This window comes from Siniperca chuatsi, linkage group LG13 (assembly GCF_020085105.1).
Source record: "Siniperca chuatsi isolate FFG_IHB_CAS linkage group LG13, ASM2008510v1, whole genome shotgun sequence".
Taxonomy (NCBI): Eukaryota; Metazoa; Chordata; class Actinopteri; order Centrarchiformes; family Sinipercidae; genus Siniperca; species Siniperca chuatsi.
In genome coordinates, this window is record NC_058054.1 from 13,542,245 (window position 1) to 13,559,470 (window position 17,226).

At 40.0% G+C, this 17,226-nt stretch overlaps 2 protein-coding genes across 4 annotated transcripts in view; one reads left to right on the forward strand and one right to left on the reverse strand.

Moving 5' to 3' along the window:
* The window catches only part of LOC122887418 (phosphatase and actin regulator 1-like), a 48,374-nt gene extending 43,206 nt beyond the window's left edge, over nt 1–5,168 (reverse strand). The window contains exon 1 of one of the 2 annotated variants that reach the window (XM_044220616.1): nt 5,023–5,168. In XM_044220616.1, coding sequence (XP_044076551.1) covers nt 5,023–5,134 — 112 coding nt within the window. In that variant the 5' untranslated portion in view covers nt 5,135–5,168. The remainder of the gene's footprint in view (nt 1–5,022) is intronic. The other variant, XM_044220622.1, reaches the window with a different exon arrangement.
* A 694-nt stretch (nt 5,169–5,862) lies between these two features.
* LOC122887419 (NAD-dependent protein deacylase sirtuin-5, mitochondrial-like) lies at nt 5,863–15,685 on the forward strand. 2 transcript variants are annotated; one of them, XM_044220623.1, is made up of 9 exons: nt 5,863–6,008; nt 8,746–8,850; nt 9,441–9,574; nt 10,028–10,253; nt 12,206–12,293; nt 12,416–12,469; nt 13,534–13,657; nt 13,831–13,946; nt 14,267–15,685. In XM_044220623.1, coding segments are annotated over exons 1-9 (921 nt in total). In that variant the 5' UTR covers nt 5,863–6,007; the 3' UTR covers nt 14,340–15,685. The 2 variants fall into 2 exon arrangements, with proteins under 2 accessions (XP_044076558.1, XP_044076559.1); XM_044220624.1 differs by lacking the exon at nt 5,863–6,008 and adding an exon at nt 6,645–7,129.
* Nucleotides 15,686–17,226: the final 1,541 nt, after the last annotated feature.

The window sequence follows — 17,226 nt, forward strand, 5'->3', positions numbered from 1 at the left end:
CTGGCTCCAGCCCAACTAGTTAATCTGAAATTCCCTTTCCCTTTGAAAAAAGGACAGACAGCTCAAATCGCTGATTGCAAATTCTGCTTGTTCTTGACCTTGTAGTCACATTTAGCTGCCTTTTGAATTCCAACAAAAACTGGATCATCTGACTAGACCTTCTTCCATAAGCGTGTATATGCAAATCATTTCTAAATTATTAATGGAGTAGTGAAACATAAAATATCTGCACGCATAGAGAGGCTACAGTTAAATCTCTCCCAGTGCCTGTATGAAGTGTTTCTCTGACATATTGTGAATCCTCTGGTAAACCCTGCTGGCATGCAGAGCTCTGCAGCAGAAATTTGTTCTGTCCCACCATACATCTGGTGTGTATTGATTGTACTCTTTCGGACAGCGGTGCTTACTGTAAACAGGGATTGCACACAGAGCAACAGAGAGAGAGCGATGCAGGGAGTGGTGGGTGGTGAATGAGTTGAGTTTAGCTTTTTTTAGCTTAATGTGGCTGCAACACAGAGCCAGGTTTGAACACTGAATGTGAGACAGAGAGTGCATGAACATAACCAAATATTGTGTGTTCAAGCTTGCATATATGTGCATATTTACATGTGTTCTTACGTCAAAATTTGTAGACATGTTTGAATTTTAATACAGGGTATGCATGTTGTATATGTGTAAGGATGCAAATACACATTTGCTAGGGAAGTACCCCATATAATCAATCCTCCAACAACTGCAATGCAGCCAGGTCTGGGCTTCAGCTTCTTTGCATTCAAGCCAGGTATAATGGTGGGAGCTCCAGCCATTGGCGTCCCCACACCTCTACCCTGCACACAGCATCCAGCTGTTCAGCACAATGAACATCTGTACAGTAGGTGTGCTGTGATTAATGTTCCATATGCCAGAGCAGACCTGAGTAGACCCTAAGCCTGTAAGGACAAGCCGACCTGTGTGTCGAGGCTGCAAGGTGATGCAACAAAATGAATATCAAAATGTATTTAAATTGTAATATGCTACATGAGTCTTAAACATAGTATTCATGAGCTGTGCCCAAATTCTGGCATCGCTAGAAGCAAGTTCTATGTGCAGAACATCTTTGATTTTATTACAAGTAAGCAAAGCTTACCTAGATGACCCCTTCATTTACGCATTTTTAGCACAATTAAAAAAGCAAAAAAGAGAAAAAGTCTGCCATGTAACTATTCTTGTTTAAATCACAATATGAGAGAAGCATGAATGTGCAGTATTTACAACTGTAATTGCACCAGACAGTCAGACAATTATTTTCTTATATCAAACACTGAAGGTATATGACAAAAACAGTATGGGCATCCATTAATTTCACGCAGTATTAACAACAAAGGAGTATTATCGAAAGGCTTAGAATGCAGAGACAGAAAGGATGGAGACATAGAGTAAAAAGGTTAGTTTGATTGTGTGAGCAAAGATGTTAGAAAACCTAAAGATGTCTTGTCTCTTTGGTAGGAGGATGTTAGTGGAAAATCAAAAGAGCTAGCTCCTGTAATTGGGAGAGATTCTTGAGTGTAGCATGAGTGTTCAGACAGAAAGCAGATGGGGCTGTAGTTGAGCTGCTGAATGATGGACAAATAAAAACAAGCAGACGACCTCTTCTAGTGAGACGGATGCTGTGTCAGCAGGCAGCACTTACACATCACACTAACAAGGGACCAATATGCATGCGTACTTGGTGCTCACAAACATGTGCATTGACATGCGCACGCAAATACACATGCACATATACCTGCCTTTTGGATAAAAATCCATAGACAAGATCCTTAGGTAAACAATAGTGATTGTAGTTCCACAAAGACTATAATCTCTCAGCTACGAGTCCAGATGACACAATGTGTGTGTGTGGTGGGGGGAGGGAAACATGTATTAGTAATGTTGTGGGGACATAACATAAATCTGTTTACGCAGTCACATTGTGGGGACTTGCCTTTCTCTTGGGGAAAAAACGCAATTCCCCATAATGCAAATCAATAATTTTTGGGTGAAGACTTCATGGTTAGAGTTAGGGTAAGTCTCCAGAAACTGAATGTAAGTCAATGTAATGTCCTCTGAAGTGACGGAAACGTGTGTGTGTGTGTGTGTGTATGTGTGTGTGTGTGTGAGGCTGAGCTGACAATCTATAGCTTCACAACAGGCAGTAACAATTGCAATCAAACTGTGCTACGGCGTTGTTTCTGCAGACATCAAACATGCACTAGAGACTGAATGCTCATTGACACCACTGATCCATGTATGGGCTAACTAAGCTCAGTTTCAACACCAGGGAAGAAAGCAAAGTTGGCTGTGAAACCTTCGACTCATCTCCAAATCATCACACACACAAACTCAACGCACATCAAAACGAATTACACAACTCAGTCTCATTGAAGCAGACTTCAGACTGGCAGTGTCTTGATTATAATGTGACTGTGTTTGATATTAAAGTGCATTCTCTGCTCTCTGTGAAGTGGGAGTTCATTGATGAAAACATGGATACAGTCGTAAGATGTTCAGTGGCTCCAAAATAAATTTGTCTACTCACAAAACAGTGATCCCCTTGTGTCACTCTTTACACACTACATGAAATCATTTTTATGATCTATTTGGAATATTAGGCTCTATTTTAAACCATTATAATGACCCTGAAAAAACATAACAAAGAGGAACCAAAGCCATTCTCTTGTCCAGAACTACACAGAGATAATTGCTTAGTTCTTGTTTCCTTGGCAGCTCTGGTCATTTATCATTATTAAGCACCTGGGCACACAACCACGAGACTTTTGGTTTCCTTGGCAATAAGCAAGCTAAATCCTGCTCCACTTCTTCAGGTGGAAGTGAGTCAACAGTGCTGTTGTACAAATCGCCCCCGTACCATCCTCATGCTTTATATGAGCTTGTTGTAGAGTAGGGTAATAAAAAAAGGAGCATAGAGACAAATGACAGTGTCCTGCCATTGACAACAAGCTTGTCTCCACAGGCCAAACACTCATTGGCAAGTGCAGCCTAGAACTACAAAGGCTTATCTGTGATAAACATGCTGGGGGGCTTTTTTATTCAGCATTCACTCATCCAGGAAAACACAACTGAGCACCCTTGCTCTTTTCCACAGCGCCCTGGTTCACATTGCACACCTGGGAGCTGTCAAAACAGCAGCTAGGTCTACATTGTTGGCCACTGAGCAGCTGCAGTGGAGAAAGGTGCAGTCCCTTTATGATTAAACTGATGACCCTGTGATTACAATCCCCTCCACCTCTAGAGTCTAGACTGCTACTGTCCTGACTGTCCTGAGATAACACAAACTCTGCTAAGTGACCTTCTACAGTTGCTGGCAGCTTTTCAAGTGTGAGGACGATTTGCTGCATTTCTCGGTTTCTAGGTTTCTATTTGTAAATTGAATATCTTTGGGATTTGGGAGTGTTGATCTGACAAAACAAGCAATTTAAAAGATGTCACTTTGGTCTCTGGGGAATTATGTTGGAATTTTTCATGATTTTATAGACTGAAAATGGAATAATTGAAAAAATATTGATTGATTAATCTATACTGAAAATATTCTGTAATTGCAGCCCTATACACAGACACACACTCTCTCTCTCTCTCTCTCTCTCTCTCTCTCTCTCTCTCTCTCTCTCTCTCTCACACACAACACACACACACTGCTTTGTCATTCAAAAAGCTCTGTCATTACAACAGAAAATGTTTACACTGTGCATCACTATTCTAAACTTTAGTTAGTTTCTGACAGTTTTGTTAGTTTTCCACAGAACAATAAGCATTTCTCCAATCAACGCTCAAACCATGTTCTTCACATCAGTGCATTCAAAAGAGCAAAACCACAGTTCCCCAAAGACATCATATGATGAGCTAAAAAAAAACATACAAACCATCTCCCAAAACCTACAATACCGGTTCTATAAAATCCCTTGTTGAATTGGCCAACATCTAAACACCACAGTAGACTAAAAGGCGTGGTACTCATCTCACACATTTTGCTGAGTGGATGAATGGGTGTGACTCCAGCAAGCTGAGATGCTGGGGCAAGGATATATCTATGAAGTTGCCATAGCTCTTAGGACTATTGTGTTTTTTTTGTATCCTGTGTTTCAAAACATTAGTATCAAGGGAGCAAACAGTGTAGGACTTGTGATGTCATTCTAGTCATTACACATGTGGGCACAAATGAGACTGATAGAGAAAAGCACATTTGTGACTGCTACAAACATCAAATATCCTTTAGAGATGATTAAATGACTGACATGACTACCATGAGACCTGTTTTCAGATGCAGCGTGTATCTTAATTACACTGTATTGCAAAAGATCTGAATCCTGTTGACTCAGTCAGCATAAAATGCCAAGTCACCATGGTAACAGGGGATGCAACACGCTTTGTAAAGGGTGATGGAGACAGAAGACTATTCACCACGAGCACCATCGCGGGATCTATTACAACTGTTTAAAATGCGGTGATTAAAATCTACCAAAAAAATGCTGAACAAACCGGATATCCCATCAGATTTTGTGCACCACAACCAGCCAAAGCTTGGGCTACTACAGGTCACGTTGAAGCTTCTTCATATTATGTAACTGCGTTGAATTACAGTGGTAGCAATTACCAAGCGTTGACGAAATCAAAATTCACACATGAATGGTATTTAAAGCTGTAAAATCGCTGTTTAATAGCCTCTCAACTCCCTCAATGTTTTTGCGCCAGACACGTCAGTGACCACCAGCGTTAGTCTACAAAGTTGCATAACATTTCAGTCTCATTTCTTCCTGCCATGCAGGAATATTTAGAGCTATCCATTAATACATTTTAAATCTCACAGGAAAACTAAAAACACTAGCCCACAGGAATAATACCCTGTAGGGATAATGTTGTAATTATTCATCCGCGTAAACCAGGATCGTATCTCAGAATATAATCACCCCCCAGTCCACCAACATAAAGACATCTGGCAAAACCTCTAACAAAAAGATTTGGGGGCAGGATGGATGGATGTGCGCCTACCTGTCCGCAGGTTGAAGGAGAGTCGGGCTTCAACAAGATATGGGGTATCGCTCTTGGAGCGGAGTCTCCTTATCGGTCTGCGGTCTGTGCTGCTGTCTGGAGTGGTCGCCATCAATTTGAACCAGTGTCCAGGGATGACTGCCGGCCGACTGGGGCAGACGCAGAACCACGGCCACTCACACACTGAGAGGTAGCTATTGATGGGGAGGAGGGAGTTCACACACACCGAGAGAGAGAGAGAGAGAGAGAGAGAGAGAGAGAGAGAGAGAGAGACGTTGGTGGAAATCGGGCATGGATACTGTGTGAGGCAAAAATATATAATATTAAACCAGAAAAGCTCATACATTTAAATCAAATGTATATCTTGTCAACACTCTAATTCAGAAAATATAATATAGGCTATATATATGGATTTAGACCTACAGTAGGCTATGTATTTATTTTATTTTTCTAATGCAAAATTGGCTTGCCCACAATTACACACAAGTAGCCTACAGTATTGCCCATATTGTTGTACAAGGTTTAGCTACAATGTTTATTTTATATATATATATACATAATATGATGAGATATAGTTTAACACTTAAATGTAATGGTAATGTGAGAACCACAGAAGAAGAAATGAAATGGCAGCTTTTGAGAAAGATCAGTACTTTACTGTCTAACTTTTTGCACCAACATAAATATGAACACAGTAAAACACAATAAGACTTCAATGGTGTGGGCTAGCATGAAGTAATGCTGTGTCTCTAACTTGGGCAGGGGAATGAATGAATCATCCTGAATGAACCACACTTACGGCAGTCTACCACCAGATGGCTCTCCTAAACTACACATTTTTTTCTTCTCTTATCGTCAGTTTTTTAGAGCTCAATTTACGACAGTGTGGTACGTTTACGGCCTCTCATGACAATTGCAGTGATCGAGGTAAACAAGCGAACTCGTCGTGTCTCTCTGCGCTGAAAGTGGGAATATCACAAAGCGAAGTAAGTACTATACGGCTGCTAAGGCAAATTCATTAAAATACACATGTAGCCGCTGAAATCAACTCTAAATAAAAGACATGTTTGGATGTACACGTTTGTTCCTGCTTATGTGACATGGACACGACAACACTAAATCGTCAGCTAACATAATTCACGACGTTACAAGCGACGTTATGTTAACGTAGTACATCTTAGGGGTTTGTAAAGGACTCTGCGACATGTCAGCTTAAGTTAACTACTTGTACTTTCAAGATATTCTCCTAGTGGGAGTAAAGTGGCTGGTTGTAATAAAATGTAGTCTTTTATACATTACGCTGGGCAGCAGTGGCGGATGGGTAGGGCTAGTTTCAGCAAACATCCCAGTATGATTTAATGCAAAAAAGTGAATGTATCAAAAAGGAATTCCTACTTTGCAATTAAATATTTAACAATTATTTTTATTCCAACATAAAATAAAGCAGTAAGTAACGCCCTGACGAACACATCAGGACATCTTATTTTGGTCACCCCCACAGGCGAATTCAGTATAATATAAAACATGTAATAGAAAATGTTTATTTCTTGAGAAGCCCCAATGGACCTTGTTTTGTTGGGGAAACCAATAGGGAGGTAAAGTTCAGGATAAGTAAACATGAAGAGCAGTTAGTGGTAAGCTGCTATTCGGGCACTTGAATGGATTTAAGCATGGGAGTCACGTGCTCTGGAGTCACGTACCCAAAGTAATCTTGTAAATATTGACGTCTCACACATGGAATAATTTGAGATTTGTTTTAAAATGTCAACTAAGCATATCGCACAAAAACACACACTGGGGCTACACAAATGTACACCAGTCAGAGTTTGACTACATCTGCTTGACACCTGGTTATTCATTGTCCATTTGAGGCGCTGTAGCGATGGTGTCGGCGATCGGTAATGAACCCGAAAACCCGCTGTTGGATGTTACTGTTGGTGTTGATGTAGCTTAGCACAAGCACCAGCTGGCAGTGGGGGGAAATGTCAGTGTTTCGTCTGCTTTAATGGCGATAAAATCGGCGCCCTTTACTTCCTCCGGAATGTAATCCTTTACAGCACGCAGTCCAGCAGCTCGTTTTGTTCAGTCTCTGACTTGCCTTTAAACGGTAAGTTAACGGTCTGCTCCTCTAGCACACTGTCTAGGGAGGCAACAAAATCCACCAGTCCCCTGAAAATGCCAGGGTTGTCCGAGGAGTCAGTCTCGTCATGACTAAAAGCCCGAAAAACACAATCGATTATTTTGGATAAAATGTGCCTTTTTATCCACCTCCTCACTGCGATCCTGTGGCCGCCGTCCAGCGTCGTTCACTCTGCCTAATTGGCCTAATGTGGCTAACCCGTTAGCCGGACTGAATTATCCATGTGTGCCCTGGACTGTACTTGTATAGCGCTTTTCTAGTCTTACGACCACTCAAAGCGCTTCACACTTGCCCAAGAACACAACGACATGAGCTGGAGGAAGCCGGGATCGAACCGCCGATTGATGGACAACCCGCTCTACCACTAAGCCACAGCTGCCCTCATGTTTCCTTACTTTCTCATCCAGGTGCTTCATATCCCTCTTTCCCGTAACTGTCCGTACTGGATCTGTCCCCGTAAAAAAAACAAGCACTGAAAGCAAACTAAGGCATTAGCATGACTGCATCTAGCTAGCCAGGCCTTTCTGGTGTACCAGCTAGGAGAAAAGCCTCACATACACTGCTTCCTTTTCTTGCTAGCCTGCGGTTTGATTGTCAGGTTGATCTGGGCGATTAAAATAATCACCCTTTTCGTATTTGCTGATTGGCAAAATCAGCAAAACCATCCTGTGGGCGATTCCTCCATCGCCCCAGAGCTGCTGAGACACCAGACAGGCTAAGGGAGTGTAGAAAAAGCAATTATGTTAAGCAGATGATTTTCTGTCATATTTTCCACATATTACTAGGTGCACTCCACATTTCAAACACACAAATATTAACAATTTATTTAATTTATTATTAGTAGCAGTTATGGGTTTTTTGTGGCTCAAGGGCTCATGGAGGGCAGCGCTCTCTGTTGGCCAGCTGCCACTGCTGGGCAGCCTGTAAAACCTGGTTCGACACATTTAGCTCTAGGGAGGCATACTTTTTTTATACAGTTGCGCATACAGTCTCACTTCTGTTGAATTTCTACTTGTAATAACCTTAAAGTGTCGCAACTTTTTTCACATACTGTATAACAGTGTATAGAACACATAGAGAATGTGCTTTTTCCTACACTGCATTGCAGCTATAGTGAAATTTAACTAAACAAGACAGCATGTTCGTTCTGGCTGCACGATTATACCAAATGCAGATGTTCTAGATTGCTTTTCTGTCATTTTGTACATATATGCCCCAAATGTAGCGTGACATATTTGGTATCTTTGGAAACTTTGGGATCCCTGCTAGGATTTAATGTAAAGGTCAGTGGGTTTGAACAATGCTGGGCTGTATAGTATGAGTTTGTAAAGAAGACCTACATTTGACTCCAGTAGAGGTAAGGTTAAAGGATGATTTGTCATCTTCATATTTAGTACACAAAAGTCATAATGCATGTAACGTTAATATTAACAGAGAAAATATGCACTTATGCACATCTTCAACACATACTTTAAATTAAAACAACTAGTTAGCGAGAATAAAGATAAGAATTAAAAGTGGGACTTTTTAATAATTTCTTTTCGTCTTGTTTTCCATGTGTTTGTCTGGTCTTCTGTAACAAGTGACAATGCTCCTCCAAAATCGAGCTGTGTTTGCACTGGGTCTTCGCATGTCCTCCACCCATGTGACGAGAGGTTCTTTGATGGACATAGCCAGACCCAACTCAGGTAAAATGAAAGCTGTTAGGTTTATATAATGTTGGTTTGCTGCTGTGTCAGGTGAATATTGGCTCTTCATTAAACATTGGATGTCAGCCAGTCAGGTCATCCTTCCTGACAGGCACCGTACATAAGAACTTTATTCAGCAAAATGTTGAAATTAAACATTCTGAGTAACACTTCACAAGATAATGATAAGTTACTATTGAACAGACTAGATTCTATGTCAATGAACCACTGTCTAATGATTACTTATCTGTAAATTTGCATGCTCTTTCTCAAATCAATCGTTCCTGACTCCACTAATGCAAAGTCTGTGGCAGGGACACCAAAAACACTACAATGTATGAATCAAATATTGTAATACTACCAACTGTAATACATTGTTGGGAGGACCACAAAAACTTAAAATTGTTACTGAATGTCAGGACAAGATGTTGGAAATGATCAACAAAACATTGATCAGTCAAACTTATACCCGCTTGTGACTTGTCTTCCATTGTTTTATAGTAATAGATAAGTTATAGAATGGTTTAAAACAATATCAAGACACTTAAAAAGCACTTAATTCTATGTTGCATTTCCTTTTATTTCCCTAGACATGTCTGAATTCCGCAAGGTCTTTTCCAAAGCCAAGCACATAGCAATCATCACCGGGGCAGGTGTGAGTACAGAGAGTGGAGTACCGACCTTCAGGGGAGAAAATGAGAAATGGAGGAAGTGGCAATCTCAGGTAATTTCTTAAAAAGCAAAACACAAACGTGCATTTGTACATGGCTGTACTTTTTATTTTTTGTCTTTTTATTTAGGTCAAAGTTTTGTGTTTGGTCTATTTTCCAGCTGTGGTTCAGAGTTGTTGCTGTTGAGTGGGTGTATTTTATGTTTACGTAATACATCTTCACAGCTCAGTGGATTTATCTCAGCCGGTAAAGAGAGAAATGGTGTCTGTTGCATAATCTGGATTCTTGTCGTGGGCTGCAGCAAGATTTACCTTCAGGAAAGAATCAAAAATGGTCTTTCATACAAAAAATTTGAATCTCCCTCCTTAACTGAGGTGTTTATACTTAATCTATGCTGCTTTTCATTATCTGTCTAATTCTTGCCTCTGAATACTACTCTTTTCATTACTACATTCTTAGCACTTTTGTTTTCAACCTAAAATATGAGTATGTTTATTCATCCCCAGGACCTGGCAACCCCAGAGGCCTTCTCTCGCAACCCGTCTCGGGTCTGGGAGTTCTACCATTACAGAAGGGAGCTAGCTTTGAGCAAGAAGCCCAGTGCTGCACATCTGGCTATAGCAGAGTGTGAGGCCCGGCTGAGGAAGCAGGGACGCTCCGTGGTGGTCATCACCCAGTGCATAGATGACCTTCATCGACAGGCTGGGTCCAAACATGTGCTCAAGGTTCATGGTAGGAGGCAGAGTTGTAGGCCATACCATGTATCATACTAAAATAGTGACATTTCACAAATGCCCAAAAAAATTTGCGCTTGGATGGGGAGGGTGATGGAAGCAGTTGGTTGCAATGCAAATGGTTGCAAACTGCAATTGCACCACTAGATGCCACTAAATCCTACACATTGGACTTTTAAGAACAGGTAGAGAAAAAAAGTTTCTTAAATTGTTTTTCATCTGTGAAACAGGTGGGGGGGAAAAAGTTTTGCCAGGTGGAAAAAAACATTTGCCAGGTTAATTTTGTTAAGTGACTATTTGCATGTGTTTTCTTAAGTTGCAGTGCTTTGCCCCTGTTGGCCACCACAGTTTGTTGTTGTAATACTCATTTTGGCCACAAGAGGCTGAAAAGCACCACTACCCCATATTCTAAATAGGACTAAATGTTTTCTTCCAGGTGAAGCGGCGATTAAAATACATTTCAAGCCAAAAGAAAGACATGACAATAATGTTACATAACTTGCTAACACACAGTATATGTACCTTGTGTTTAAAGTGCATGGAGAAATTAAAACTCACCTGGAAGAAAACATGAATGCTTTTAGTTTTATTTAGAACGTGAGGTAGTAATGCACTTCAGCCTCTTGTGGCCGAAATGAGTATTACAACAACAAACTGTGGTGGCCGACAGGGGCAAAGCACTGCAACTTAAGAAAACACATGCAAATAGTCAAAACACAAGCAAATTATAAAACATCTTCATTAATTTGACAACACATGCAGAGCATTTTGTAAACGCGCTACAAATACACACAACACAACCAAATATAGAAACACGCTGCAAATACACAAAACGACTATGGAAGTGTTTCCAGACAACTCTTAAAGGTTTGTGACTCATGAAGTCGGGTCTGTATCATCCGTTCATTGTTTTTCTGTTATTTTAATTTGTACTTTCTCCACTTTGCGCATGTGCAGTCTGTATTTGCAGCGTGTTTTCTAAATGCTGCGCATGTGTTGTGAAATTAATTTTTGCTGTTAATGTGAAGATGTTTTCTTAATTTGATTGTGTTTTGTCTATTTGCATGTGTTTTCATAACTTGCAGTGTGTTTGCCCATGTTGGCCACCGTAACAAACACTTAGAAAAATGATCCTGGCAAAACTTTTTTCCCCACCTGTTTCACAATTGAATTTTTTTTAAGGAACTTAGAAACATTAACCCAGCAAAAACTTTTTTTTTTTCACTTGTTCTTAAGTCATAAACACAAGAGAGAAAACAATTTAGATCAGACTTAGAAAATGGATCACCAGAATTTTTTTTTTCTCACTTTCCTCTGGGGGCTTCCGTACATAATACACATGATCATAATAATTTTGGAATGGTTTGATTGAGAAAGGTTTTCTGTTGCATTGACTATTCATTTTAAAAGAAAAATCTGCTAAAATAGAACTGACGTTTTTTTTCTGACTATTTTTCTTTCGAAGTTTTGAATTTAAACAAGTTGCCATCTAAATGCTTATAACAAAGTAAATTATAACTGAAATCCTGAAGCTGCTCCATAGTCAGTGATTACTGGAACCTATGACATGCCATAGTATATCCTATGGTTTTACTGGGATATGGAAACATTTTGTGATTCATAGTTGTTGGTCTTTCAAACAAACATCCCATGAGCCCACAGAGTTAGTCACTAATATAATGTCAGGGCACCAACTCCAAAAGGTGTCTTGTGATGATGTCATTTCAAGTGTTGATTCTCTAATTTCCATCTTAAGGAGACAGTTTTGTCTGCCTTTTCTGTTTTCGGGTGGGTTATGGCAAAATGGTGCTAAAGCATTTGACTGATTTCTTTGCTAAAATCTTGCTTTAATTAACTATTACTGTCAACAAATTCTGTGGAGAGGGAGATGTTTTCTGTGACTCCAGCGGGCCTAAATGACAAACAGCTGTTTTCCGTGTGCAACTGCAGGCAGTCTGATGGAGACGCGCTGTGTGAGTTGTGGAAACGTGACTGTGAACAAGCGAAGCCCCATATGTGCTGCCCTAAAGGACACAGGGTAAAAGGCAGCACCTCTGGAGTATACACACACTGATAAACATGCAGGATTTGTAGCCTGATCTCTTCAGTTTGACCCCTATGTGAGTAAAGTGCCATTGTGTTTGTTCTTTTAATGTACAGTGCACCTGACCCAGATGTTGCTGATGCCCAGATTCCTGTGGATAAACTGCCAAGGTGGGATTACTGTCACTTCATATTAATAACACTGAGGGTCAGATTTACTAAGCCTTTTGTATTGCTTTTCTGACGCATACTACGCCTGGAGTTGTCCTTTATCAAACAGGCGCACCGACCTGAAAACAGAAGTCTGTATGGCAGCACTCAAAGAGTGACATAATAAAGGAGCAAAATATCTGAATATTCTACAACACCAAAAGCAAAAAGATATAGATAGGGAGTTGGTTCATTAAACATGAAATTCATGTTCAATAAATGGTGGAATCTCTGTATAGTACCAATCGCACTCTTTAGACAAGAGAGTTTAAGTGCAATTATTTCTGTATTCTTGTGAGACATTAGTATTAAACAGCATCTCCACCCTCCACCTGCTCCACTTTGAGCGCTGTCCCAGGTCTCCCTCACCACCTGTTGCAGTGGCTTGTGTATATATATTTGTTATATTGTGCAGCATATTAAGTTGCCCCTATTCTTTTTCATTTCCACAGAATTGCATTTAATGATTGCATTAATAATATAAATACATAAAGCAATAGATCATTTTTCTTAGGTGGAGTTGAACTGGCATAACTACATCATAATTTTTCTGAGCTCAGTGATCTCAGACAAAAACAGTCAACCAAGCCCACTGACTTTCGTTCACTCACAGAATGGATGATAGTGAAGTCAGGGCTTCCACTTGAGGGCAGTGGTGTGCTATGAAAATTGACTTTCCTCTTAAACCTTAGGCTAGCAAGTGTTGCTAAAAATATGGTTAAATTAAGTTTTAATTCAAATGCACTCATTGTGAACAGCAACACTGAGAGTGCATACAACGAACATGGGTTATACCATTGAATCATAAAGAACAGTAGGAAAGTGATAATGCTTTAATTTTTTTAATTTTTAATCCCTTCATTGCTTTATTGGTTTTAACTATCAAGTATGTTACACCTCTGGCCAGACAATCAGTGAAGCGATGTCTGTGTGGATTTACGCTTCTGTGTTATAACCAATTATTATGTGATGAATGCAGTATGACCATTAGTTGTCTAAGGACTGTTTGTTGCTGCTGTATCAAGGTGTGACGAAAGTGACTGCCACGGTCTGCTGAGGCCCAACGTGGTGTTCTTTGGGGAAACTCTGGACTCTCATATCCTGACCAAGGTGGAAAAAGAGATGGAAATCTGTGATCTCTGTCTGGTGGTGAGTTATCCTCATTTGTACATGCATACATGTTATATTCTCCTCTTGTGTAATATTATTATATAAAACAAATGTTTGTTCAGAATCTCTAAAGGACTGGACCTGAAATACAATACTGGACAGTAGATTTCAAGTTGACGCTGGTGTCATTGCTCCATGTTGTTAACCTATAGGTGGGCACATCTTCAATCGTTTACCCAGCAGCCATGTTTGGCCCCCAGATTGCATCCAGGGGCATCCCAGTGGCAGAATTTAATACACAAACAACACCAAAAACTGAGTACTTCACGTAAGTCAGTCAAGAAACCGAGTGCATGTTGAAAAAGATAAAACTATACCACCTATCTGGTTCTATAATGAATGAAATTAGCATGAAAATATTTGAATTAAAAGTGAAACCAATGGGTAATGATGCATGTGTATATTGATATTTAGTGCCACCCACTGGTAACATAGGCAACTTCCAGGCCCCTTTCCACTATTTGTTACCTTGAATCAGTTGCCTACTCCAAGGTACTTTAAACTCAGGGACTGACCTTCCATCTGTTCACCTTAAATTCTGACCTTCAGTGTTTTCTTGTTTCTCTGTGTGTGTGTGATGTGGCACAGGCACCATTTCCAGGGTCCATGTGGAACTACGCTGCCTCCAGCTTTGGCACAACATGAGTCAGAGGTTATTTAAGAGCCACAGGAATGACTTTACAGACAGCAACCAGTAGCTTCTTCTACAGACTAATGCAATCCAAGGCTGGGGGTGTCATAGCATTTTTTTATTCCAAATTCACTTCAGCTGTTGATGCTTGGGGGCAAATTGTATAGAATTTAGCTTTTTAAGACTTTAAGATGGATTTCTTAAAGCTGGGGTAGGTAATGTTGGAGAAACTAGCAAGAGACAGCTAGATTTTTGAAAGTATCCGACTGAAAAAATCCCACCCCTTCCCTTCAGGCCTCCCTCCAAAGCCACTCCCCCAAAACACATTTTAATGTGCAATGAGTGCATGGCCAGAGTGCCCGCAGGTAGACAGGCAGACAGGCCAGCCAATCATTTCATTTGGGCCGAATGAAATGATTGGCTGGGCTTATTACATGCCTGCGACAGCCACAGATACTGGATTTTTTTCTTCTTTCTTTTTTCCCCAGAGCATTTGATTTATTGATTTCTGTCAAGATGTAAAGAGAATTTCAGCACATATAACAAAAAATGCTTCTGAAATACTTTACCTACCCTAGCTTTAATACTTGAACATATATATATATATAGTAAACTGGAAATGGGATATTGTATGTTTTCCATATTTGCTATGAACTATGCAGATATAAGAAAGGGACTACGTATGTAGGTATTTGCATAAGAAAATATCTCCCTAGATATCACAGGGTATTGTTATTCTTTGTATATCTTGCGTATTAGATGCTGGTTAGGAATTGTCATATTTTGGGTATACTGTGCTACTAAAAGTATGGCTGTAGATCAGAACATATTACTCCCAGTGCCAGTGGAGAATATTCCTCTTTTCTCTTTCCACAGATGAATGAACAGATGTACAGAGCGTAACATAATCTTGTGCCTTTCAAAACTGTTTACACAACCTTGACCAAATGCTCACTTTAAACCTCAAGTGCAAATCAACCAGTGTTGCAGAGATTTAGCCATGTGTACAGAGTTTGCTTTTGACCAAGGACACAGAGGGTAGAGAGAGAGACAGAGAGGGAAAATGTTGTCTTTTCAATCCTAGCCTGAATCTGCATTATTTCCCTCTCGTGCAGTGTTTATTATCACATCAGTATAGTTACCTTTCATGTATTATTCATGATACATTTTTTCACATTCACTATCTGTTTTCAAAAAATGTGTTCAACTACTGTAGATGGAAATTGTCTAAAATGAAAGCAATCATATATTTAATTACATTATTATCTGTTTTTTAAACAACTTTTTTGCCCATAAACATGACCCACAGTTTTTAATGATGTATTCTATTAAAATGCAATTACACAGAACATAATTATTAAAACACTAAATGTACATTTGCTGTTTTTATGTGTTGTTGTCTGCATTGAAAAAAGCATCCAAGGCTTTTCATGTGAGAGTGGAGTGTGATGAACTGTGTGTGTGCCCAAAATGAACAGTAGATGCCAGCATGTAGCTTTCTATCCCAACCGTAGATCGTATAGTAATGCATAACTCTGCTCTGAAAGGGACACTGAAACCAACCTTGTATCCACATGGATTTTTCTCTTACTATGCATGAGTGAGCGGAAACGCAGACTTACGTACCCCGAGGCCGTCAGAGAACACAGAGTTGTTATGGCTGAGCCAAGATGAGGAAACGGTATCAGCCTCAATCACAATGCTGCTGAAAATGGAAACAGTTTGAAGTGGAAAGCAGTCTATGACACAAGGTGGCATCTGTTGTCCTAGCTGATCTCTTACAGGGATCTGAAATAGTTTGTTTTTTTTAGTATTATTTTGTGGGTTTATTAATTTTTTTTTATTTGTAATTTTAAATGATTGCTTGAGTACAAAAATATTTTTCATGGGTGGGGTTTTTGTTTTGTTTTTTGATTATGGCCTAATGGGGTGTTTCCCAACTTTTTTGCCTTGTGACTCCTTAAATCAAACACTGGTATAGTGCATCCTAGAGGAAAAAATCCACTTTATCTTCACTGACTATCTGGACAAACAAGGTTAAGTCATTCAGTGAAAATGAGAAGATGGAGGGCTAGGAGTCATTCAAATTAGCTGTGGAAGGTTATGTTCATTAGACAGTGTTATGATAATGTAATGATAGTCATAAAGGAATTATCTCAAGAGAGCTAAGGAGTGTATGTGTGTGAGAGGTAAGGAGAATCATACAAGCACACACACACACACACACACACAGTGGTATGTAATCCATCTTTGGTATCTCAGGGGAGTCCCTCAGGGTTAGTTAATTTCATGCTCACTGTAGTTTAAGCACTTACATTTTTAGTCCACACAGCATTACAGCACCACAAACGCACCACAGTTGGTCAACATTGGTGAAACAGCACATGTGCTGAGAAAATACCAGGCACTATTTCCTCTTAAGTATTGTTCCGCCTCTACTGTGGCGCCTCACCACTTGCTTTCTTCACTCAACAATTAGCATACAAATCAAATCCTTCTGTCTGTCGCTCCACCTGTTAATGTATATCATCATCATCATCGCCATGATTAGATTTCCTCATTTCCTCTATTACCGCCGCTTCCCATAAGGAGAGGTAAGGCCCAAGTCCCATTTGTCATCAGGAGAAAAAGTACATGGAGAGGCACCTCAGCCATCTGGGGATGATGTGAGCAAGGCTGCCAGAGAGCTGACAACTCCAAGTCCCAAGTCCTGAAGCCCATTCATGAATTTAGTGGGAAGGGATGAAATAGTAGAAGTGGAAAGGTTCTTGTCTGACCCAAAAGCCTTCGGGTTAATAGACTTATCATCATTGGTGGCAGCTCTACAAATATCCCTCTGTCTCTTTGAATGAGGAGGTAGATTGATCTGGAGATGGCATCTCTTTTAATGTATGTATGTGTGATTGACTCTGTGACT

What these genes read in the sequence shown, in the direction of transcription:
- LOC122887419 (XM_044220623.1), top strand. An exon ending in CATAGCCAGACCCAACTCAG is followed by an intron (nt 8,851 to 9,440) that starts GTAAAATGAAAG and finishes TTATTTCCCTAG; the next exon opens with ACATGTCTGAATTCCGCAAG. An exon ending in TCTGTGATCTCTGTCTGGTG is followed by an intron (nt 13,658 to 13,830) that starts GTGAGTTATCCT and finishes GTTAACCTATAG; the next exon opens with GTGGGCACATCTTCAATCGT.